General features: G+C 35.6%; 2 protein-coding genes and 1 long non-coding RNA gene across 4 annotated transcripts; all 3 read right to left on the reverse strand.

The window, feature by feature from the left end:
* Positions 1-2,043: 2,043 nt before the first annotated feature.
* LOC110786748 (uncharacterized) lies at positions 2,044-2,952 on the reverse strand. The gene is made up of 2 exons (XR_002532935.2): positions 2,464-2,952; positions 2,044-2,245 (listed from the first exon to the last, which is right to left on the reverse strand). It is a non-coding gene; the product is annotated as an uncharacterized lncRNA (long non-coding RNA).
* A 6,029-nt stretch (positions 2,953-8,981) lies between these two features.
* On the reverse strand, positions 8,982-10,456 carry LOC110786749 (peroxidase P7). Its single transcript, XM_021991325.2, has 4 exons — positions 10,198-10,456; positions 9,897-10,088; positions 9,631-9,796; positions 8,982-9,542 (listed from the first exon to the last, which is right to left on the reverse strand). The coding sequence occupies exons 1-4, from the start codon at positions 10,411-10,413 to the stop codon at positions 9,151-9,153; spliced, it is 966 nt and encodes a 321-aa protein (XP_021847017.1). The 5' UTR covers positions 10,414-10,456; the 3' UTR covers positions 8,982-9,150.
* A 4,888-nt stretch (positions 10,457-15,344) lies between these two features.
* LOC110786750 (peroxidase P7-like) lies at positions 15,345-18,189 on the reverse strand. 2 transcript variants are annotated; one of them, XM_056834828.1, is made up of 4 exons: positions 17,878-18,189; positions 17,590-17,781; positions 17,319-17,484; positions 15,345-16,041 (listed from the first exon to the last, which is right to left on the reverse strand). In XM_056834828.1, the coding sequence occupies exons 1-4, from the start codon at positions 18,091-18,093 to the stop codon at positions 15,656-15,658; spliced, it is 960 nt and encodes a 319-aa protein (XP_056690806.1). In that variant the 5' UTR covers positions 18,094-18,189; the 3' UTR covers positions 15,345-15,655. The 2 variants fall into 2 exon arrangements, with proteins under 2 accessions (XP_056690806.1, XP_021847018.1); XM_021991326.2 differs by having other exon boundaries at positions 17,872-18,189.
* Positions 18,190-26,232: the final 8,043 nt, after the last annotated feature.

A 26,232-nucleotide genomic window follows, 5' to 3' on the forward strand; every position in this document is an offset into this window, starting at 1 on the left:
TAAATGAGGTTTTTCTACGTTGTATCTATGTAGTACATTGATTTCTACGTTGTACCCAAACATTTTAAGTTTTACACATTGTACCCTCGTAATTGCAAAACTTAACCGTTTGTATCCTTGTCTCCAACCCAATGTTAACAATTTCCGTTATATTTTAAAAAAATCAATAATTTTTTGTGTTAACAACAAACATTGTTAAGGTTGATTATATAATATAGAAAAACCTTAGTTTGTTTAAAAAACAACGGAGGTTTTAAACGTTAGATTAACACAAGGATAAGGTTAACTACATATTACAACTGCAAGGGTACAATGTGGAAAATTTTAAATGCATGGGTACAACGTAGAAATCAAAGAAATATAGGGATACAACATAGAAAAACCCAAATAAATTTTTGTATTTTTTCAGTTATGTAAAATTAGTCCTATTTAGATGAAGATGGAGTCTCCCATTGAAGTTCATTTACGAATGTTCAATTCCATTTTCAAGAAAGAATTTGAATTTTCGAGATAAAGTTTGGGTCATACTAGATCAAATTTAGTCTTATGCATGTAATTTATTTATTTCTTAATTAAAAGTGTGAGATTGGTTTAATTGTTGTTGATGCATAATTAAGGATTTTAGTTCACTTGAAAACAAAACAAACACAATAAACCTTAAGATTCAAACAGGAAACTTGAGTTTGAATTGTGTTATTTCAAAATAACACTTGCCACTATATTTTTCGATCATTAGTGATATTACTCTTAAGTTGAAGCGAGGTGTTACTTTTAGTTCATAAAGAAGTAAGACACACTTAATAGTGAGTACATATTAGTTTAGGTCGATTCAATGATATCAACAAGGAGTTCTTAGATATTTTTGGCAATGGGATAAATTTTCTTAATAAGCTCTTAGATATACTTATCAACCAAGGATAGTGTATAGACAATAACGAATGTTTTGCTTCATTATCTAAAATATTTCAGGGTTAAGACAAGCTAAAACATACTTATTTATTAATTATTTTGATGGTGTTGGATACATTTTATTCTCACCTAGAGTTACATAAAATTTCCAATAAAATGCTTGATTTCAAGTTTATGCATGTTTTGTTAAGAAATTTAAATAATTAAGAGCGTGTACATGCATGCATGATTTTTTTTTTCAATTGTAGTTTCATTATGGCAAATAACGCAAACGATTCGATATTCAAATTGCGCTCAATTCTCGAAAAGGATAAATTAAGAGGCAACAACTTTCTTAACTAGCAAAGGAACTTGAAAATGTTTCTGATACAAGAAAGTAAGGAATATGTTTTGAAGGAGGCGATGCCCCGAAGCTGCAGGCGACGGGGTTACTCAAGTTGCCCTAAATCCTTGGGTAGATGCTAGCATGAATGTGAAATGTCTAATGCTTGCGACCATGAGTCCAGATATGCAGAAAATGATCATGGACTATATGCTTTAATGATCATTAGTGAGTTAATTAACATGTTCCAAGATCCAACTTGGACATAAAGGTTCAAAACTCAAAGTTAGATCCTTGAGACTAAACTCAAGAAAGAGAATTTGTTAGCCTACATGTTCTGAAGATGATTGAATTATTTGAAAATAATACTAGGTTGGATTTGCAATGCACTCAGAAGATGGCAATAGCCACCATCCTCCACTACAAGAAATGGATTAATTTCCGACCGCCGAAAGTGGTCGGTAAAACACGAAATACGGTCAGTAAACTATTTAGCGACCGCCAACGGTCGTAAAAGGCCGGTCAGTATTCTCCCGGACAGTAATTTGGGAAACTCCGACTGAAAAGCTATCGACTGCTTAGTAGTTGGTATTTTATCGACCGCTTAGGTAGTCGGTAATTAACGACCGCCTACCGCAGTCGCTAAATAACCGACTGCCAGTCGGTCGGTAAATTGAGTTAACGCAACAAAAAAAACATTGGAATCGGCTACTTTTTTCATAGTCGAATACGAAGTGCATTATATAGGTATCAAAAATTGCCCAATTTAATATTAAAATGTATTATGACATAATTCACTTGCAAATGTGAAGTAACAAAAAGGAACTTTTATTATGACATAATTCACTTGAATTACAATTACAAAGATGAGTATGAATAATTCTAAAAAAAAAATCGATCTAAAACTAAACATAAACCTCATACTATGTATACTTGAATTTATTTCCGTCCTTGTTCTCCCCAAATTTATCAAATCAACGATTCCTGCTATCAACAAATGACGAGATTAAATCCCTGCAAGTTCACGTTTTAACATATATAATAGATCGTTAAAAAAGTTAAAAAAAAAACATAAATACAATTTTATGCCCAGCTATGAAATTCCACGGGCTAAACAAAAAAACCAAATATAATTTATTTATTTTTTATATATTTTCACTAAATTCCTAGAAAATGCCCTGCACTATTGCAATTCAAATACAAAAAAGAAAATCAAAAATTACAAAGCTTACCTTATTGTGAAAACACATACAAGATCTATTCTCCTTCTTCACCTCCAAGTATTTCCCTTCCATATCTGCTCTTTAGAGCTTTGTTCTTCAATACTTGACTCCTTAATTCATATCGAAGATTTACTCAAATTCTTCACCTACATAAACAATTCAGCACACACAAACTCATCAGATTTAAATTTAAACAAAAAAAATATATATATAAGAAAAAATCAAATCATTGAAATTAATTAAATGAAAGAGTTGAAAATGAAATTGAAAAAAAAATAGAAACAGAAGAAAAAGCTAGAGAGAAGAGATTGAGGGAGGTTGAAGAGATATGAGTGTCGGAAGAAAAGAAAAAAAAGATGAGAGAGATATTGAGGGAGGTTGAAGAGAGAGAAAGAGAAGGGGAGCTGGGGAGATGAGGGAAATTGAAGAGAGAGAGAGAGAAAGAAAAGGGGGATGTATACGGCGCACTAACGTGGGTTGGAGTTTAGTAGGAGTTCATCTTAGGGTTTCAAGCTAGGAAAATCTTTTTAAAAATAAATAAATACTCTTGGCGGTCGGCAAAAGCGGTCGGTATTTTAACGACTGTATAAAATACGGTCGGTAATTTAACGACCAACTAAAATACAATCGGTAAATTTTTCAAATAGGCGGTTGGTAAAATTTATATTTATTTTAGAAATAGTCGGGTTTATACTGACTGCTATTTAGTTGTAACACATGGGAGAGCAGACGTTAATTTATCGACTGCTTTAGAAGCGGTCGGTAAATTTAAAAAATAGCGACTGCTTCTAAATCGGTCGGTAAATTAACGACTGCTTATAAATCGGTCGGTAAATTATGTTTTACACACTACTTTTATGGCGGTCGGTAAATTTAGTTGGTAATCAAGCGATTTCTTGTAGTGCTCCATTCTATTCGTAGCGAGCATGATCAGTTTAAAATAGATAATTACAACTTGAGTAATTTGGATAAAACGCTTACTGAGTTTCAAGGCATGCTGAAAACTAATGAACAAACACTCAAAAGTGACAGTAAGCATGATGTTCTTATGGTGCGTGGGGGTAAGTCGAGAGTGTCAGCTCATCAAAGCCAAAATAATGTAGAGCCATAAGACATGCAAATCAATGTGCAGTTGACAAGTGTCATTTTGTGATGTATTTGTCTTATTATATAAAAGAATATTTATATATTAATGTAAAGGTGTCCACTTACTCGTTAAATTAGATGTAATTCAAATCCATGTAAAAATATTGTTACAATTTGTAAATCGTGTATCGCACTAGTGTTATACTAGTTGGTGACTATTGGTCCGTAAATAGGTTCAAGCTGCAAAGTAACATGATCTTAGGCCTTATTCTGTTCACCTTATTTCCACTTATTACAGAAAAAATAAATTCAGATAAGTTCAGTTAAGTTCATATAAGATAAGTTCAGGAAAAATAAGGGTTGACTAAGTACAAATTATAACTAAAATAAGTTTTGATAAGTTCAGATAAGTTCAGTTAAGTTCAGATAAGATAAGTTCAGAAAAAATAAGTGGAAATCAGATGAATAGAACGCAACCTTAGAGTATATTGTAAAGCCCTGGACGCACTACAAGAATTTGTATCTTTAACGACAACCTAATTACGACGGGTTAAAAATCCCGTCGCAAAAGCCTTTTGCGACGGGGCAAACAACCAAACAATGACGGGAATGACCGTCGCAAATGTCTTTTACGACGGGTTTACGATGGATTTACGACGGGATTTCTATTAACGACGGCCCCCTTTTATGACGGGTTCGCGACAGAAAATCCCGTCGTTAATCAATGATTATTGGCCTTTCGCGACGGGATTTCCCGTCGTTAATAGTACAATTTCTTGTAGTGACGGGAGATATTACCTGCCAAAAAATCAAATAACAAATGATACTATAGAATCATTGTTAAAACCCCAATTATAATATCGTATAAGATGCAAAGTATATAGTTTCAAGAAAAATAAGGACTAATGACCTTGTTCTATGCACCTGATTTTATTGAACATAAATTATTTTTCATATTAAGGCTAAATTTTAATGATTCAATATACTGTGTTGATTTTTATTGAAGATGTTAACTCTTACTGATTAAAATCTATGATTCACGTATTATTAGGGATGGCAATGGGTCGGATCTGGACCGGGTCCGACAGGATCCAGACCCAGACCCGCTTTTTAAGAGGTGGATCCAGATCCGACCCAGATCCGTTAGGTCCAAAAAAATCAGATCCAGACCCAGATCCACTGGGTCTAATGGATTTAGGGTCGGATCTGGGTCCTAAATGGGTCTAAGCGTATTTGTTTTCCAAAAAAAATTGTCCCTCATTTTTCTTATAATATGTAATTTTTTCGCCCATTTTTTGTATGTAAACGTAACGTTGCTTTAATAAAACCACTAAATATGGAATATTCGTTAATTTTGTTTAGGAAAAAAAATCATATTAGCCTTGTGATACAATAAGTATTTAAAGTTTCTAATATTATTATTTATATGTCACATCAAACAATTTTTAAATAGTTTAGTATCATAAGAACTGAATAAAGTTTAGCACGCAAAGATTGAATTATATTTAAAGTTTAATAATTTTTTTAAAATTATATATATGGGTCTGTGTGTCGGATCTGGACCGGATCTGAATCTTTAATTCTTGGACCCGGACCCAGACCCGCCCCATTGAACAAAGACCCAGATCCGCCCCAGATCCACAGGGTCTAATTTTTTGGACCCAGAACCTTAAAAATAGACCGGGTCCAACCGGATCTGGGTCGGGTCTTGGACCCATTGCCATCCCTACGTATTATGTTCATTATTTTGTATTGATTAAAAATATTATAGCCATTGTAGGCTGGACACGCACACCACGAAATTGCCAAATTGGTCCATAGGAAAATCCAGCCCATTCTTGCTGAAATAGTTCATGACGGGATTGCTGGCATAAAGACCAGACCATATTCGATAAGATGCTTAAAGAATAAGGAGGTCAAATATTTTTGTTTTTGACGAAAAGAGCCCATATTTTAAATGGTCTTGTACAATACTCACTCCGTCTCTTTTTGTTTTCTACGTTTGGTATTTTGCACGCGTTTTAACGACTAATTAATGTGCATTAAGATTCTTCTAGGTTTTTCATGTAAACGAGGAAAATTACGTTTATTTATAATGTTTTCACTATTATCAAAATTCTGATATTGGAAAAATGAGAAAAAGTTAATGTCTTTATGGAAAAGTGTGAGGGATTAAATGACCAATGGATTTAATTGGTTAATATAATAACTTGTACAAATTTTGATAAAATATTAAATCATTTATGTAATAATATAAAAGGAAATGTAAATAACATTTTGAAACACCCAAAAAGGAAAACGTAAAAAACAAAAAGAGACGGAGAGAGTAAATTATTGCACACGACAATAACTTTTACTCAGTTTTTTTTTTGGTAATTTTTAAAATATTTTGATTAACTTTTATATTATAAAAAAATAAATTATGGATAAACATTTCAAAGATTATATGGTTACGTTTATACGAAGTACTACGTACATGACTAGTGCACTTTTAAAGGATAATTTTTATTAAAGTGAAAATTTTATCATTAAAAAATAGATAAGTTTTACATTGTATCAAGTTAACTTTTAAGCAATACAATATTAGATCATGTGCATGTATGGGTATTCAAAAAATTTATTTTACCATTTTTTGTAAAATATTAGAATAACAAAAGAATTGTACAAAAAAAAAAAGTAATACGATCTTGCAAATTTTCAAAACATTATAAAGTTATGATATATTTTATGATTTTACAAATATTATTTTTGAGAAATAAAATTAATTACAGTTGAAAATTTACATTGAAGATCAAATAGATAGGGAAAGATAAAATTTTAGTTAAAATACTGAATTTTTTCCATAAAAGTTAATTGAGATATATAAATAAATAAAAACTAAGAAAAATTCTGGCGGGGAAATTTATCGCCAGGAAATAACATGTGTCACTCCTAATATTTCGTATCTGTTTTAGTATAATGTAATAGATGAGTTAATTTTTACTCCGATATACAGTATTTATTTGTACATCACCTTAATTACGAACTTGTAGGACATATTTGATGATTCAAATTGTCTATCCAATTATTTGTACAACAATTGTATATGTCGTTTCTTCTTATTGGTCGATATTTGTAATTAGTCAACCACTTTTATTTTCATATCTAAAATAAGATAATGTTAACCTATGAGAAGAAGTACGTAGTCATCTACTAATGCATTTATGATGCATTGTTCGACAGAAGATTCATCGGTGAGAGAGAAATATGGAAAGATAAAATATAATGTTTATGCGAGTAAAGTAGCACAAACATTTCAAAGCATCAGATGTACACTAATTTGTTGAATGATGACTCTCTCTATTTTTATCACTCCTTTATTTAGGCTCCCATCTTTCACCTCCTCCATTCACATCGTATATATGAATTGAGATATGAACTTATACATTTGTTATGGAGACAAAATGAGGAAAGTCAGGCTTGAATTTTCGCCGGAGTTGTGGAAATAAGGGTAATTAGTTATGTTAGTGTAACTTTTCCTCCATATAAATTTAGGGTAATAATTTTTTATTGAGAATAAAGGTAACTAGTTTTATTAGGGTAACTTTTATTGAGAATAAGGTTAACTTTTATCAAGAATATGGGTATTATTACTGTAGATCGGGGACAATTTTTTTGGGTAAAGTAGTCAACCCCACAAATGTGACCAATTTCAACCCGTAAATGAATGACTCGTACCCGAACCTGGCATCTGACCGAAATATAACCGATAACAGAACTGAGTCAACTGACCCTACTGGAAAATGACCCGAACCCGATTCAACACCCGATCCAATGTCAACCCGAAAACGATTATAACCTGATGAAACCTGTTATTGAACCAACTCGTGACAACCCGTTACCTGATTTTACTCGACTTGTTATTGAACCAACTCATGACAACCCGTTACCTGATTTTACTCGACCTGTTGACAACCCGATTTGCCATTGACCTAATTAAATAATAACTTAAATCAAGTTAATATTGTTTTTTATAATTACCTAATCTAGAACAAGTGAAAAGCGTTAAACCAAATTTAACAAAATTTATAAAAGTTACTCCGTAATTATAAGGTGAAAACTTGACTAGACCTGATAGTTATCGGACCCGGTCTTAACCCATGTCCGATAGTGAACTCGACCTGAAATTTAACCGACCCGATAATTATCCGATCCGAACTTGACCCGAATCCAAAATTAACTACTACAAGTATAACTCAAACCCGACTCGTTAAGACCCAAACTCGAAATTGTGCCCGACTAGAAAACGACCCGACCTGAACCCGACCCAAACCCGACTTATACCGCGAAATGAAAAATAACCCCACATGACCCGCCAAATAATCAAATTGACCGAACCCGACCTGCACCCAGGTGATAAAATGACCCAACATTACCCGACCAGATCATGACCCGAGACCCGAAATGACCAAACCCGACTCGAGTAACTGTTTGACAACTCTAAGTAAACCCTATACCCAGTTGAGTTTTTTGAAAATTGTAATGCCCTTTTAGCTCATTTGAAGGAAAAAAAAACTATAACTGGCATGACCAAAACCATTTGTCTGGCCGTATGACTAGACTTGGAAAAACTGACCTGAACCCGAGAATACGTGATCCGATCTATAACCCGAAATTGATCTGAAACGACGATCCGAAATTAACCCAAAAATCAAATAGAACCGACCAAACCCGAAACCGACCCAAAAGTGATTTGACTTAAAATGACTCGGTACCCGAACGACCCGAACCAAAGTACCCAAATCGATCTTACCCGAAATCAAACTAACCCGAATCGAAAATAACTGTAAATTTTAAATCAATCCGTATCGATCCGAACTGAATAGCAACCCGAATTTACCAATTAGTTTTAAATACAAGCTTTTTTTTTTTTTTGCTTTTAATATTTTAATTATATTATTTTATATTATTATTATTATTATAAAATTCTTTTTATTAATTTATACTTTTTTATGTTATAGGAAAAAGGTTTGATAATATTATGATAGTGACCACCAAATCTAAAGAGAAATAGCCTAATTAAAGCTCCAAATTTGAAAAATCTGATCCAATTCGAAAAACTCGATCCAACCCAAAAGACCCGATTTATTATGACCTGATATGATACGAACCGATCCGATATTGACCCGAACCAGACGCGATCCAATTATAAAATACCGAAGTTATCCCGATCCATACCCAAAATCGACCTGGAAAAAAATGAGATGACCCGATCCGAATGGATCCGATCCAAACGACCCGTTTACCAGGTCTATGTATGACAAACTAGTACGTACTTAAATAGACGGACTATTAATTTGTTTGCTCTCTTTCAAGGCTTCAATAAAAACAGAACCTACCCTGTTTAGTTACAAACTTGTTGCCAGACAGAAATTTAATAAATTATATCGATGCTCCTGATGTTATATAACTTTGTAATCAATCATTCATTAATAAATCTGGAAGACAACTTCTACAATTGTGAAAACAAACTAAAAATTTAAGCTTCTAATTAGAGATTAATATAATCTGAACAGAAACAACATATTGGAAATACGATTTTTACTCGTATTAGGAACTTTCTTAATGGAACTAGTTAGTCTTCCTGCAGTTCTTCCTGATCTCGCCGTTAGATCCAGTGAGCGGCTTAATATCACCCATTTTGATCATTGCAGCCACAAAATCAGTGCTAAATCTGGTTGGATTACTGCTGTAAGTTTGGACGAGAGCGTTGGTGGAGCCGCCACTAAACAACTGTTGGTCAGAGTGTAGCAGGCCCTTTTGGTTGACAACATTCTTGTAGTACTTGTTGTCAAAGGAAGTTGGGGTTTGGAGGTCCAATGGTGCTAAGTTATTGTCCCCTGAGTTACTTTGTCTTGGACAATTTGCTTGCCTTGTTTTTGCAAATGTTGCGTCAATGTTGCTCTCGTTGTATATACGACTCCTAAAACTCGTGCACCTTGCTTGTCCAATTGTGTGTCCGCCTAGTTAATAATACCATTGTTAGCTACACATTACAAATGAAATATTACGTAAACAAATGTTGAAATTTGAGATTAGACTAGAGCATACCAGATAAAGCGACCATATCGGTGGTAGAAAGGCCTTGATTTTGGAAGCTAGAGATAAGTTGAGTAAGGCTAAAAGTGGGTTGTGGGATGTTATTGTTAGCAGCGGTTCGGCTGGCTGTCCTAGCATCCCTTCTGCCTAGCTTCACATTCCATGTTGGTCCTCCAAGCTACGACATTGAACAAAAAAGTTAAGATCAGACAACAGAAACAGAATTGAACTGTGTTAATTAGTAAGATGATACTACGAGTTAAATGTTAATTACTTACAATGACAACGGAATCTCTAGCAGTAACTGCTAATATATCGGCACATGAGACAACTCCTGGGCAAACTTTCTCCACTGCAGACTTTATTTGGTCGATCACTTCAAATCCTCTAACGGAGCCATTATTGGGTCCCGCCATCTTTTCACCTGTGAAACTAGATGTATCGTCTAGTAGAAGTGACCCATCACATCCCTGTTATATACATGTGTTACGTATATAAATTAGAAATAATTCTTATAATGCCAAATTAATAGTGTAAAGTATCTTCACATTAAAAAAAAACGCATGTTAAGATACTTACATTAACAAAGCAATCATGGAAGAACAGGCGAAGGAGAGAAGCCCCCATTCTAGACTCTTTCTTGATAGCGGATTGTACGACAGATTTTACAGTGGAATCGAGATTGGGGCAAGAGCTCGAGTAGAAGTTCGTAGAGAGTTGGGCATTTGAACTTCCCATAGAAAGAAGAAGAAGACAAGCTAGAGCTACAAAGGCCATGGAGGAAGAAGAAGCCATATTTTGAAAAAGGATGTTTGTTAGGAAGTGTGTTTGGAACAAGCTTAAGGAAATGCATGATATTTATAGTGATCATTTTGCATGCTTAAGGTAAAAGTAATTCTCAAGGCTACAATGTATTTGGTTGTAATACGTTGAACGTAGAACAAAGAAATGTCATTGGTTGAAAGCGATCAGCGATCAAAATAAAGGTCAAAAGACAAAAATAAAAGTCAAATTTAAACGAAGCCATAATTATGCAACTGTTCACAAGACTTTTGGAAGAACAACTTTTTTGGACAAAGAAAAGATATATACCGACAATATACGACTTAGTCAATGGAGTTTTGGTGCAAATTTGTCAAATTGTGGCGCACACCTGCTCAGCTAACTAACAAGAGATTTTGGTTGGTATGTAATCAAGGTTTTTTTGCGGACAAAATTCAAAAAACATAATACCAAATGAAGTTTGACATTGTTACAAGTTGGATGTAATTGTTATTGGAAAATATTGAACTAGTAATTGCATAATTAATGAGTTAGCAAAATCTAATGGGTCAAAAAAATTGAGGAGAAAAACGAGCGAGTAGTACAAAGACAAAGTGTTCATAAGTACATACGTTAGGAGCAATATCTTGAAGACAATACATGGTTCTCCAAAATCGAATTGATTCCTAAAGAAATTAGTTTTACAAGCTGATGGTCTACAGATTTACCATCCTTTTTACCAGGAGTCCAACAAATACACTTACAATAAGTGTAAATTGTAAAGCCTCAACACAAAATCTAGTTCAAAAAAATGAGTGGCATCATTCAGAAGATGATGGATAACAACCCGTCAATCCAAAGAAAAATCCAAAATTATTGAAATACTATTATAAAAATTAGTGTCACCTTAAGAATTGGCTTATACTTCATAATAGATCGAGATAAACAAAATAATAAACAAATCTGCATTGAATTATATTCCTTCGTTACTTAAAGTTTTTTACACTTACTTTTGTATGGACTCCAATTCAATATTTAACCACTATAGTATATATATTCCCTCCGTATTTTAAAAAGAGGTACACTTTCCTTAAACAGCTGTATTTTAAAAAGAGATACACTTTCCTTTTTTGACATGTTTTGTTCTCCATTCCCCATTATATTAATATTCCTCTCTTTCTTATGGTCCCCACACTTACTCACTTCATCTTTTAACTATAATAAATAATTCATCAACTACCTCACTTTCATCTTATTTTAATAAATTCAACTCACTCTCCTAAAATCAGGTGCCGACATCTTGGTGATCAAGCTCTTAAGGGTATTGGTGATGATAAAACACCTGGTCTTGATGGACTTACTGCTGTTTTCTTCAAAAAGACTTGGCACATTATCAAGATGGATGTTTACAAAGCAGTTATGGAGGTGTTTACTACCAACACTATGCTGTCCCAGTATAATTGTACCTCTGTTACTCTTGTTCCAAAGGTGGCTAATCCCACTAAAGTCAAAGACTTTAGGCCTATTGCCTGCTGCAATGTTGTTTACAAGCTAGTCTCCAAAATTCTCACTACAAGAATGCAGCATATAATTGGTGATGTTGTTAGTGATGCTCAATCTGGTTTTATCCCTGAGAGACAGATTTCTGATAACATCTTGCTTGCTACTGAACTGATTAATTAAAGGCTACACCAGGGCCCATATATCTCCTAGATGCCTACTTAAAGTGGATCTAAAAAAGGCCTATGACTCTATTGAATGGAGTTTTCTCAAAGAGGTGATGACTGAACTAGGCTTCCCTGACAGATTTGTGACTTGGGTGTTTAGCTGCATCACAACTGTTTCCTATAGCATCCTGATTAATGGCAAACCCACTAAGCCTTTCAGTGCAAAGAAAGGGCTAAGGCAGGGGGATCCTATGTCCCCTTTCCTTTTTGCAATTGGCATGGAATATCTTACTAGGCACCTTCAGCAGCTCCAAACTCAAACTGCTTTCAACTTCCATCCCAAGTGTAAAAAGTTGGCTATTACTCATCTCATGTTTGCTGATGATCTACTTATGTTCTCTAGAGCAGATATTCATTCTGTGCAGATGCTGCTTTCTGCTTTCCATCAGTTCTCTGTTGCTTCTGGCCTTGAGGATAATCTTGATAAAAGTAACATCTATCTTGGTGGGATCTCTTCCACTGAGAAAGCTGCAATCTTAGCTGCTGTTCATATTCCTGAAGGGGCCTTCCCATTTAGGTATCTTGGTGTGCCCCTTGCTACAAAAAAGCTAGCTTATAATCAATGCAGGCCTTTGATTGAGAAAGTAGTGGCTAGAGCCAAAACTTGGACAGCTAGGAATCTCACCTATGCTGGCAGGCTGCAACTGGTGCAAACTATTCTTCTAAGCATGCAATCATTCTGGTGTCAGATCTTCATCTTGCCTAAGAAGGTAATTAAGGAGATTCAAAACTTCTGTAGAATTTTCTTGTGGACTGGTCACACTGATCCATCAAGGAAGTCTTTGGTTGCTTGGTTCAATTTGTGCCTCCCTAAAACTGCAGGGGGGTGGAATATTAAAGAGATGAGTCTTTGGAACAAAGCTGCAGTAGCTAAGCTATTATGGGCACTGACACACAAAAAAGATAAGTTGTGGTGTAGGTGGGTGCACACCTACTATATTAAGGGAAGATCTCTTGATACTAAGTGGCCTGCTACTATGTCTTGGCCACTTAAGAAGATTTTATCTTCTGTTCAAATGATTGAAGATGTGGGAGGTTGGGTTACAGTTTGCAGGAATGGAAAATTTTCTATCAAAAAGATGTATCAGTGTCTTCTTGGTGATCATGTGAAAGTGCCATGGAGAAGGATTGTATGCAACAACAAAGCATCCCCTAAGAGCTTGTTTATAACTTGGCTTGCTCTTTGGAATAGGCTCCCTACTAGGGACAGGTTGGTGGCTTGGAAGATCACTACTGTGGAGGATTGCCCCTTGTGTACTACAAAGAAAGAATCTGCAGCACATTTGTTCTTTGAGTGTGATTATTCTGCTGCAGTCTGGAATACTATTCTGCATAGCCTAAAGTTTACCAGGACAGCTTCTTCTTTTGACCAAGAGTTAGCATGGATTCTGAAAGCTGCCAAGAGAACTGGGGACAGATACAAGCTGCTTGTTATGTATTTTGCTGAGTGCTTGTACAGCATCTGGTTGCAGAGGAATGAAATGGTGTTTAACCACAAATGTAGGAAGCCTGCTGATATTGTTCCAGATATCATGTTTAGAGTTGCTTGTAGGGCAACTGCTAGCCAGCATATATGTTTCTGCTTACTTAGCCTGTGTTGTAGTTGATTAGTTGTTGGCTGTTGCTTTGCTGTTGATTATGTTGTACTGGTGGTCTGGCTTAACTGCTTCCTAGTTTTGACTAGGTGTAATTCCCTCTTTTGGTAATAAAATATCTTTATTTGCCAAAAAAAAAAAAAACTATGCATTAAGTTACTAACTCATAATTTTTAATTTTCTACTAATTTTTTTAGAGTGGGAATTACTATTAATTAATAACTAATTAAATTATGATTATTTAAAATAGAAGTAATTAATTAATTAGTTTAAATAGTAATTTAATTAAATTATGAGTTCAAATAACTAGTAATTAATTGCTTCTATTTTAAATAATCATAATTTCAATAACTCATAATTTTACTACTCCCTCCGTTCCTTCATACTCGCCCCAATTTGACCGGCACATAGATTTAGGAAATTTAATTGACTTAATAATTTATTACAGAGTAGGTGTTAGTTGATAGTGGAGTATTTTTTTAATATAGTCAGTGAAAAATGTGTCAAATAAAGGGTGGGATGAGGTACGTAGGGGTGTATGGGGGTTGAATTTTTTAATGTTACTTTTAGGAAGTAAGGAATATATGTGGGTCTATGGTTAAGTGAGAAATGATATAATATTAGTAGAAGTATGTCATTTATAGAAACGAGACGAGTATTAAGGGACAACTTTATAAGGAAAGCGGCGTGAGTAATAAGGGACGGAGGGAGTATTTATTAAATAATTTAATTAGTAAAATAGATCTTAGAGCATCTCCTATGGTTGTAGCTATATAGGGACTAGCTTGCAATTTTAAAAAATTCCAAGCTACTAGCTTAACCATTGAAGTCCAAATGATAAATTAGCTTGGGTAAGCAAATTTGCTTAAACAAGCTAATTTGCTTGAAAAAACTTGGCCAATGAAATAATATTAAATAAAATTATGTTTAAAATATTGATTGTTAAACATAACTACATTAATATCAAGCTAGTAGCTAACCATTGGGGTACCAATTAGTTAAAACGGAAAGTAGCTTGATATATTACCGTTGAAGATGCTCTTATTTTAAGTAGAAGTACTCCCTCTATATTTTATTAAAGGATATATACACTTTGACCGGCACGTAATTATAGGAGAGTGAGTAGAATTTATTAAAATAAGATGAAAGTGAGGTAGTTGATGAATTATTTATTATAGTTAAAAGATGATGTGAGTAAGTGTGGGGATCACAAGAAGGAGAAAAATATAGTTGAAAATAGGGACCATAATATGCCAAAAAAAGGAAAGTGTATCTTTTACTAAACTATGGTCGTTTGTGAAAATTGTATCCTTTAATAAAATACAGAGGGAGTAACTGATAGTTATTTTTTTATTATGCATTTATTTTATTACTATTTTAAATATTGTTTTATTATTTATTAATTAAAGTATGTAATAATTTATTAAATAATTAATTTAAATACTAATTAATTTGGTTAATTAATTATTAAGAATATAATGAATGGATAATACATAATAGTGTCATAAATGTCATTTTACATAGTCATAACCAACCGCCAACAAATGAATTACTCAAACATCTTTATAAGTCAAATATCCAACTGAAAAGCCAATGTCAAGAACCAGTCAAAGCAGCAAAGTAAAACAGGCGATAACCAACGGCCAGTAATTCAAGATAGTTACAAGTTCAAATGAGGGAGGTTCCACCCTAAAAATACTCCGTATATAGCAATATATATAAGGGAGTAGCCTCTTATTAAGGGATTAGCTCTCATCTTTTACAAATGTGGGACACTCACATGTATTATTTAGGAAGGCTATACTTCAACACCATATGACTTACACGAGTCCATACATGGAGATTAAAAGGGGAAAATAGGAAGAATCACACATAATTCCATTATTTTGCAATTATGGTGTTCTAACTTCTTGTATAAATTAGGGATTAATTTCATACAAATCCTTAAAGAAACTAGTTAATCATCCTGCAATTCTTTCTGATCTCGCCGTTGGATCCAGTGAGCGGTTTAATATCTCCCATGTTGTTCATGGCGGTGGCAAAATCGGAGAAAAATGTATCGAGATTGTTGGCGTAACCTTCAGTGAGGGCCTTCATGGATAATTCTTGGTCAGAATGTAGAAGACCCTTTTGGCTGATGATGTTCTTGTAGTAATCGTTGTCAAAGTAAGTCGGGGTTTGGAGGTCCAAGGGTGCTAAGTTGTTATCCCCTGAGTTACTCGATCTTGGACAATTTGCTTGCCTTGTTTTTGCAAAGGACGCGTCAATGTTATAGCCAATTTCATTGTATATGCGATTCCTGAAACTTGTGCACCTTGCTTGTCCAATTGTATGGGCACCTAATAAAGAATTTCATAATAAGTTAAACTTCCATGTGTACTTATTAGGAACATGACTAGTTATGCATATTATTAGTGGGCAGTAATGTGCTAGTGGAATTTTTTTTTATCCGAAGTTACAATTTCACACCTAAGATCACTACAAGAATTTGTATCTTTAACGACAATCTAATTACGACGGGTCAAAAATCCCGTCGCAAAAGCCTTTAATCCCCGTGCTTGGACTCATGTATTTGTATGTTCTAGTTTATCGGCTCACATAGGTTAATTATGCTGTATACCTACACTACAAAAAATTGTACCATTAACGATGAGAAATCATGTCGCTAAAGGACAATAATCATTGATTAATGACGGAATATCCTGTCGCGAACCCGTCATAAAAGGGGGCCGTCGTTATTGGAAAATCCCGTCCTTAACTCGTCGTTAAAGACATTTGCGACGTTTTGTTTGGTTGTTAGTCCCGTCGCAAAAGGCTTTTTCGACAGAATTTTTGACCCGTCGTAACTACACTACAAGAATTTGTATCTTTAACGACAACCTAATTACAACGGTTCAAAAATTCCGTCGCAAAAGCCTTTTGCGACGGGGCTAACAACCTAACAAAGACGGGAATAACCGTCGTAAATGTCTTTTACGACGGGTTAACGACGAGATTTTCTATTAACGACGACCCCCTTTTATGACGGATCCACGACAGGAAATCCCGTTGTTAATCAACAATTATGAGTCTTTTGCGACGTAATTTCCCGTCGTTAATAGTACAATTTCTTGTAGTGGATGAAGCAGGTAATGTGAGTAAAGTGGTTGTGGCACAATCAATTAGTACCAGTTTCTTGATTAACGTGTAGAAAGGTATGTTGCAAACTTGCAACTATATAGAAACGGAGAAAGTATGTTTTATGAACCTATAAAACTTCTCTTGAATAACTTAATTAATTGGATTGAATGAAATATAAGTATAATTTTGATATATATTTTTTCCCTCTCTCACCTCTATTATAATTTCAACGGTGTATGTGAGATTTATATACTATGATAATCATGTGGTCAATAGAGTAATTAGTTCACATTCGTAACCATATATATGATTAATTAATTGGTCTATCAGAGTATTGTTACATTTAACCATTAGGTTATCTTATTTCCGCGTCCATTATCTACCAGACTACAACTACGTATTATCAATATGTATTTTATATAAAAGATTAGAGAGAATAGTTGATGTGTACTACAGAGTAAGCTTGAGCAATTCAGGACGAGAGACGAATGTATACCAGATAAAGCCACCAAATCAGTGATAGAAAGGCCTTGATCTTCAAAGCTTGACAACAATTGACTGAGGCTAAACGTTGGTTGTGGGATGTTGTTGTTTGCAGCGGATTGGCTGGCTGTCCTAGCATCTCTTCTACCCAGCTTTACATTCCAACTTGGTCCTCCAAGCTACAACAAAATTATTAGACTAGTAAGTTCTTCTTAAAGTCAATATTAATTAAAGTCAACAATGAAAATAATGTTGTAAGTTCGTCTTAATTATTTTTTACTCACAATGACAACAGAATCTCTAGCTGCAATTGCCAAGATGTCGGCACATGAGACAATGCCTGGACAAGCATTCTCAACCGCTGACTTTATCTGGTCGATCACCTCAAATCCTCTAACTGAGCCGTTATTGGGCCTAGCCATCTTTTCACCGGTGAAAGTAGAAGTATCGTCTAGTAACAGTGATCCATCACATCCCTGTTATACATACGTAAGAAGAATCTTGTAAAAACTAAAAGTATTCTTTCCCAAATAAACAATTAAATGAGATTATGTTTAGATGGTTACACTAACAAAACAATCATGGAAGAACAAACGAAGGAGAGAAGCTCCCATCCTATTCTCTCTATTAATAGCAGATTGCACGACAGATTTCACCGTGGAGTGGAGATTGGGGCAAGAGCTAGAGTAGAAGTTCGTGGTTAGTTGGGCATTCGAGCTAACCACAAGAAGGTAAAACACGACGAATATAACCGTCAAAGAAGAAGAACAAGAAGAAGAAGAAGACATATTTTTCTTAGTTTGAATGAAGTTAATTTGTTAGCAAATGAATATTGTTAAGGACTTGGAAAGTGTGGTTGGAGGAAGCTTATTACAGGAAAGTGCATGATACTAATATGGAGTAGTAGTGTTATAGCTAGGATTAGAGTGAACTAAGGACAAATTTAAAGAAAAGTCAAAAGTATTGAAAAAAATAAAACGATAGGTCAGAGACCGATGGTCAGCCATAAGTTATCATATTGCGACTTTGCCGACTTAATTAGCCTTTTTTTTTAATATTAAAATACACAAAAGTTAGTATAGTCTTTTCTCCAGAGTGTATGCCTACTTAGCTCATACAGTGAATGGACTAACCAAATAAAACTTGGTAGACACTGATAAAGAACAAAAGTTTGGAGAATGTAGCCAATCAAGAGTTAGATGAGATTAGTATAGGTATGCAGCCTAATTAACATACACCGCGTCTCCTGTGAGACCAGTCACACCATCAACTTGATGGTGTGACGAGCGCGAAACCAATAGCGTACCTCCCCTAAAACTAAAAAAAAAGTAACAGACACTAGTGCAAAAACGTTTAATTGCATCGCTGCATTTGCATCGCCAATCTAAACATGTGACGCAAATGACAAATTTTAGCATAAAATTTAGTCATTTGCGTCGCAGCTTTATTAAACAACGAGGCAAATGACTCTAAAATGCTCCCAGAGTCATTTGCGTCGCAGATTAGTAAAACAGCGACGCAATTTATGAAGGAAATAATGCCCTTGGTCCAAGTATGCATTCTATGATAAGTCTAATAAATGCGGTTCAGTATTAATTAACAAGTTAATAATTCAGTGAGATCAAGTGAGCTGAATGCCTAGCTAGAGGCCGCTTCAGTTCAAGTGGAATTAATGATATTAATCCACAGCTTACTCTTGACTGAACCCGTAGGGTCACACAAATAGTACGTAAACGGATCAAGTATTTAATGGCATTAAATACTCCATCTATGAATATTCGGAATCGACGGATCTTGGTTTCAGTGGGAGCTGAGATCGTCACAGGCAAGAAATGAATACTCCGGAAACGATGATATTGCCGGAAACGGAAATATGGATCGTATCGGAAATATGAATATTATCCAAGTCGTAGATGTTGCCGGAAACGGAAACATGGTACGTATCGGAAAATATTATCGGAAATGGAAATATTGCCAGAATCGGAAATATTGCCGGAAACGGAAATATTGTCAGAATCGGAAATATTATCGGAATCGGAAAATAATTCCGGAAACGGAAATATTAAATATTTGTTCGAAACGGAAATTAATTCCGGAATCGGAAATATTAAATATTGTTCGTATCGGAAATGAATTCCGAAATCGGAAATTTAATCGGAAGCGTATCGTACGAATAAGCATCGGACGAGGCCTGCCGGACGAGGGCCCAGCACGAAGCCAGGCCATCGCCCAGCAAGCCAAGCGCGCCACACGAACAGCCAAGGCCACGCCAGGCCCAGCGCAAGGCCAGGCCCAGCAGGCCGAGGCAGCGCGCACAGCGCGCGCAGCGCGCGCAGGAGCTGCGTGGGCTTGTAGCTCGCGTAGGCCTCGTTGCGTAGGCTGCTGCTCGCACACACGCGCATGGGCGGCCCATCGTGGCTGCCGTGTGTGTGTGCGTAAGTGTTTGTGTTCATGCACGATTCCTAAAGCATGCAGAATTCGGTTAATGATTAAATTCCTAATTCTATTTGATAAATTAATTAATTAGAGTTCTTGTAGGATTCTAGGTTTAATTAATTTGTATCTGAATAGGATTCCAATTCCCTTTCCATACCCCTATAAATATGTGTCCTGGGTTCACAATTTAAAACGAGTTTCAAAGTATTCAAAGTGAGTTTTTGAGAGAAAAATTCAGCCACACATCTTGCTCAAAAGTGCCGAAAATTCTAGTACCTTAAGGGCGATTCTAGTTGGTCAATCTTAAGGCGGATCCGGACGTGCTGTGGACTATCTACGGAGGGGCGACACTTGGAGTCCTAAAGACTTGTTCTTGCTCGGTTCGGGCGCAGCTAGGGAGGGCACGCAACAAAGAGTATGCATCTAAATTATGCTATATGATTATGTGTAAATAATATGTATTCCTGGGCTAATGGTTGTTTCCGCATGATTTATGTAATATCATATGTATCATAACCTAACAGTGGTATCACGAGCCCCTTATTATTTTCATAATCTAATTTGCATAAACATGGTTAAATATTACAAATTTGCAAGAATTAAAAGGGGTGATTAATTTTCGTAATTGTTAATTAATTGCAAATTGCGTTTATTTAATTATACGTACGCAGTTTTTCGGCAGTTTCTTCGTTACTCATCCAAATCGAGTGATTTTTGTGTCAATTCCGCATGTAAAAGGCATTCTAAAATTTTGACAAAAATAGTAATTTTCTGCCGAACCCAGAATTCTCAAATTCGAAGCCTAACTATGACTTTTCGAAGGTTTTAGTTTTTCGAATGCAAAATTTCGTAAATTTAAGATGTTAAATTAAATATTTGCGATTCTTGTTGATAAATCTTGAATTTTTGATTGACCTACTGTATATGTTTAACAAGTTTCAATGCCTAGCCTTGTTAATTATGTAATCTAATTTGTAATTATGATTAATTTGTTGAAAATTAGAATAATTTAGAATTAATTTGATTTTCATAATTAATTATAATTTAATTAGAAACCTTGATTAAAAACCACCATAAAAATTGTAAATTTATGATAAATTTTAAATTTTTATGACCTAGACTTGAATCCATGACAATCGGAAATCAATTGGATAATAAATTTTCGATTTTTCGCCCTAAAATTATGAAATTAATATTATTTATTAATTTGTCATTAATTTTAAATATAAATTTTAAATTTTTATGCGATTCGTTCATAAAACTTGCACGCACAAAGCAATGGACGCTTCGTGTTACCCTTAAGGGGTGTTGTATAGTGCGGGCATGCGACGACGAGCAAGGGAGCTCGTCGCCCGTGCGGCACGAATGCAATGAGCAAGGGCGTAGTGCACGAGCACAAGGCAGCAGCCCTGCCTTGTGTTGTGGGCCACGAGCTATGAACAAATGGGCATGGGCGAAAGGCAAGCCAAGGCAGTCGCGTGTGGGCAGCAAGCGAGCTGCGCCACAACGCGCACTGCCTCGCGCAAGAGCGCGCAGCCTCGCGCGCAGCGAGCGCAAGCTCGCGTGCCACGAGCGCTGCGCCCAGCGTTGCTCGCGCGCACAGCGAGCGATGTCGCGCGCCCAGCGAGCGATGTCGCGAGCCCAGCGAGCGATGTCGCGCGCCCAGCGAGCGATGGCTCGCGCGCACTGCGAGCGATGGCTCGCGTGCGACGAGCGCTGGCGCGCGCGCAGCGAGCACCACAGCGTGCGATGGCTTGCGATTGGTAGAGCAGCAGCTATGCGACGAGCGCATGGGCTGCGCGCATATGGCCAGCAATGGCTGTATGCGTGCGGCCCATGGGCGTGCAATGCGTAGGGTGTTTGCGTTACGATTAGATCGTTTTGAATGTTTAATTTGAAAATTTCAGTTCACGTAATTTTAATTAATTTTAAAATTAATAATTTAAATTATTTTCTTGGATTTTAATTTTGAATATTGTAATTATAATAAATGTTATTTATTCTAATTATTTTACTAAAATTAAAATCATGAATTAATTTAAATAACGACTGAAATTAAATTAAACTTTTTGGATTCAATTATAAATTTATATGAGCTTTAAATTTTAATTAAATTTGTATGTTTCCGGTTAGACTAGAAATACATTTTTATGTTTAAAATTAGTAAAGCATATGAATTTATTGGTTTAAGTGGGAGCGCTTTTTAGTCATAAACTCTTGATTAGGTCTACAAATCCTTAGGGTTAAAACAACTTGATTAGAATTAATAAGGACTGAATAATTGGTAGATTATTGGTGCCCTTGATTAATTGCTGCAAATATTTACGTGATGCATAATGTGTTTTACTAACCAGCTAAGTGGGCCATTCATGATAATGAATGGGTGAATGGTATATATTGTATATGTACTGTTTTGCAGGTTATGAAGTGACTAGTATGGCCCAAATAGGATAGAAAATATGGTCTGCGTACCATTAATTTGAATGTAATTGGTCTAAAGTACCAAAGTTATTTTTCAATTCAAATATGGTCTGCGAACCATCAAATAGTTGTAATTAGTTATAGCTTATCCTATTTGAAGAAAATGGTGCCTCCCACGGAGATTTTCAAGACGGACTTTGAAGTCAAAGCTTCAAGATGAAGTCGGGCCATACTAGATCACATTTATCTTATGCATGTTTTAAGTTATTTATTGCTTTAAATATGTCTTAAAATGCATGAGATCAAAAGCTTGATTATGTTGCATGATTAAGGATTTTAGTTCACTTAAAATCTAACCAACATAGTAAGAGCCTTAAGTTCCAAACTTAAAAATTGAGTTAAAAGGTGCCATGCCAAAATATACACTTGCTTGGATATCCTTTACATCAATCTAGTAATAATTTTCGCTCAGCGAGGTGTTACTTATTGGTCCTAAAGGGGCAAGGTACACAAATAATTGTGAGTACATGTTAGTTTTGGTGAAACTCAACGATATAAGTAAGGAGTCCTTTTATGTCGTGGCAAAATCGATAGGTTTACCTAATAAGTTCTTAGACGTACCTATCAACCAAGAGTAGTTTCTAGACTATTAGCAAAAGGCTTTTGCTTACCTAAGATGTTCTAGGATTAAGTCGACAAACTGTGCTTAGTTCTTCAATGATTTTAGGATCTTGGAATCATTTTATTCACACCTGCCGGAACACATAACTTGAATAAAATTCTTAATAAACATTGAATTATGCATGTATGCTAGAATTTAAGTTTATTAAGAGAAACTGTGAATGGTTATTTATTTGTTTATTCTTTTCAATTGTAGTTTTTAATATGGCAAACAACAATTCATTCAACATTCGATCAATTCTCGAAAAGGAGAAGTTGAACGGGAAAAACTTCCTTGACTGGCAAAGGAACTTGCAAATAGTTCTTATGCAGGAAGAAAAGGAGTATGTCCTAGATGAGGCGATGCCCGTAGCTGCAGGCGACGGGGTCACTCAGGCAGCCCTCAATCGTTGGATTGATGCCAACAAGGATGTGAAATGTCTAATGCTCGCCACCATGAGTGCGGATCTGCAGAAAACGTTCATCAACTCAGATGCTTTCACAATCATCAGTGAGTTGAAGAACATGTTCCAAGATCTGGCTCGAGTCGAAAGATTCGAGACTCATAGGCAAATTCTTGAGACCAAGCTTAAGAAGGGCGAGCCCGTAAGTCCACATGTTCTCAAAATGATTGGACTCATTGAGAATATGAGTCGGCTGGATCAACAATTTTCTCAGGAAATGGCTATAGACACCATCCTCCATTATCTTCATAGCGGGTATGATCAGTTCAAACTGAACTACAGCATGAATAGTCTGGACAAAACGCTCACTGAGCTTCACGGCATGCTGAAGACCGCTGAAAAGACGCTCAAAAGTGATAAGCAGGATGTGCTTATGGTGCGTGGGGGCAAGTTCAAGAAATCTGGAAAGAAGAGGAATGCTAAGAAAGGTGGCAACAAGGCCAGCCCAACTAAGCAAACTGGCGCCAAATCTGTAAAGAGGAAGGTCAGTCAACCCACTTCTGAATCCGAATGCTTCTACTGCAAGAAGAAGGGGCATTGGAAGAGAGATTGCTTGAAGCTAAAGGAAGATCAGAAGAACGGAACAGTCGTTCCATCTTCAGGTATTTTCGTTATAGACTGTATACTTGCTAATTCAACTTCTTGGGTATTAGATACAGGTTGTGGCTCACACTTATGTTCCAATCCACAGGGACTAAGAAGAAGTAGAAAGTTAAGCAAGGGTGAAGTCGACCTACGAGTGGGAAATGGAGCACGGATTGCTGCATTAGCTGTAGGAACTTACTATTTGTCGTTGCCCTCCGGGCTAGTTTTGGAACTGGAAGAATGTTTCCATGTTCCAAGTCTTACTAAAAACATCATTTCAGTTTCTTGCTTAGATGCTAAGGGATTTTCCTTTTTAATAAAAGACAATAGTTGTTCGTTTTATTTTAAAGAGATGTTTTATGGATCTGCTAGATTAGTCAATGGACTTTATTTATTAGATCACGACAAACAAGTATATAACATAAATACCAAAAAGGCCAAAAAGAATGATTCAGATCTCACCTATCTGTGGCATTGTCGATTAGGCCATATAAACTTGAAACGCTTAGAAAGACTTCAGAAGGAAGGAATTCTAGAACCATTTGACTTAGAGGATTATGGTAAATGCGAATCATGTTTACTTGGCAAAATGACAAAGCAACCTTTCTCTAAAGTTGGAGAAAGAGCAAATGAACTATTGGGTTTAATCCATACAGATGTATGTGGACCAATGAGTACAAATGCTAGAGGTGGTTTCAGCTACTTTATCACTTTCACTGATGACTTCAGTAGGTATGGTTTTGTCTACCTAATGAAGCATAAGTCTGAATCCTTTGACAAATTCAAGGAATTTCAGAGTGAAGTAGAGAATCAATTAGGCAAGAAGATTAAGGCACTGCGGTCTGATAGAGGCGGTGAATATCTGAGCTATGAATTTGATGACCATCTGAAAGAATGTGGAATTCTATCAGAATTGACTCCTCCTGGAACACCACAATGGAACGGTGTGTCGGAACGGAGGAACAGAACCTTGCTAGACATGGTCAGGTCAATGATGGGTCAGGCCGAACTTCCATTAGAATTTTGGGGACATGCACTAAATACAGCTGCACTCACTATAAATAGAGCTCCGTCTAAAGCTGTCGAAAAGACTCCATACGAATTATGGTTTGGAAAGCCTCCAAATGTATCTTTTCTTAAGATTTGGGGATGTGAAGTATACGTCAAACGATTAATTTCAGACAAACTTCATCCAAAATCTGACAAATGTATCACTACTACAAAAAGTGGCAAAGAGATCCCTTAAATAAGACCCCTTATTTAAATAGCGGGTCTCTTTGATGGAGGAGACCTCCTATCCCAAAAAACGGGTCTCTTATATCACGTATAGAAAAAGAAAAGACCTACTATCATAGAACACGGATCTCTTATATTTCGTGGGCCCCATTTTAAAAGAAAGAGGAGACCTTCTCTCACAAAACACGGGTCTCTTTTTACACCCCTCCTCCTTATTTCAATCTCCCTCCCTCTACCCGCAAACGAGCAGTCTCTCTCAGCAAAACCTAGCTAATGTTAATGTCTCTCTCCTCCACAACCTACAATAATCTTCAAAAAGAAAAAATATATGGAGCTTCAGCAAAAACCCCTAAAAACAACGACGATTGAGAACATGTTGGTGCAGATCTGCGATTGAAAGAAGCAAATTATGGAGAAATTCCTCGCCATTCTCAAATTTATACTTCAGGTATCACTGGTATTTCTCTTTCTCAATTTTTGATGATTTCTTCTAGTTATGTCATAATTTGTTGGATGGTATTATTTCTTGGAGGCGTAGGTTTGTCAATTAGGGCAAAGATTTGTTCATTTTTTCAGCATTTCTAGTTAATTTGTGATTGCTGCAGATATTGTTAGCTCTAATTTTATATTTGTTGCTGATAAATTTATGTTAATGCGTTTTCAATTGAACTTCGTGATTTATGTGTTGTTAGCTATGGTTTTTTTTTGTCAATTTTGTTCTTTAAAGGAATAAACAACAGAAAATGTGTAATTTTTTCAATTTGCTTAAACTAGATACAGTTCTTGTTTCTTCAGATAATTATTGTTGGTTTAAGTTGTTGATTGCTTGGTTTCAAACTCCAATTAATGTGAAAGGTTCTCTGTGTGACTTTATTGAGCTTTAGCAGGTTTGGTTTGGAGAGTGTCTTCTTAGGTATTGTTGGAACTTAGAAATACCCTTGTGTTTGTTCTTCAGTCAATTATCCCATAGGAAATGTGAAGTTTGGGCGTTTGGCATTTGTAACTTTCAAGTAGTTTGGGATATAGATTGGTCTATAGTATTATCCATTCTGAACTTTCTAGGTGTCTCTGTTTATTCATGGAGAGGGATGTTATTTGTGCAGAGAGTACAACTGAGCATTTCTT

The sequence above is a fragment of the Spinacia oleracea genome, chromosome 1 (genome assembly GCF_020520425.1).
Source record: "Spinacia oleracea cultivar Varoflay chromosome 1, BTI_SOV_V1, whole genome shotgun sequence".
In the NCBI taxonomy this organism is placed as follows: Eukaryota; Viridiplantae; Streptophyta; class Magnoliopsida; order Caryophyllales; family Amaranthaceae; genus Spinacia; species Spinacia oleracea.

Coding starts and splice junctions, on each gene's coding strand:
- LOC110786750 (XM_021991326.2), bottom strand. CDS start 18,093: ATGTCTTCTTCTTCTTCTTGTTCTTCTTCTTTGACGGTTATATTCGTC. Junction 17,485..17,589: donor CTAGAGATTCTGTTGTCATT/GTGAGTAAAAAA, acceptor ATTTTGTTGTAG/CTTGGAGGACCAAGTTGGAA. Junction 16,042..17,318: donor TGATTTGGTGGCTTTATCTG/GTATACATTCGT, acceptor ATTCTTTATTAG/GTGCCCATACAATTGGACAA.
- LOC110786749 (XM_021991325.2), bottom strand. CDS start 10,413: ATGGCTTCTTCTTCCTCCATGGCCTTTGTAGCTCTAGCTTGTCTTCTT. Junction 10,089..10,197: donor TCCATGATTGCTTTGTTAAT/GTAAGTATCTTA, acceptor TGTATATAACAG/GGATGTGATGGGTCACTTCT. Junction 9,797..9,896: donor CTAGAGATTCCGTTGTCATT/GTAAGTAATTAA, acceptor TCAATGTCGTAG/CTTGGAGGACCAACATGGAA.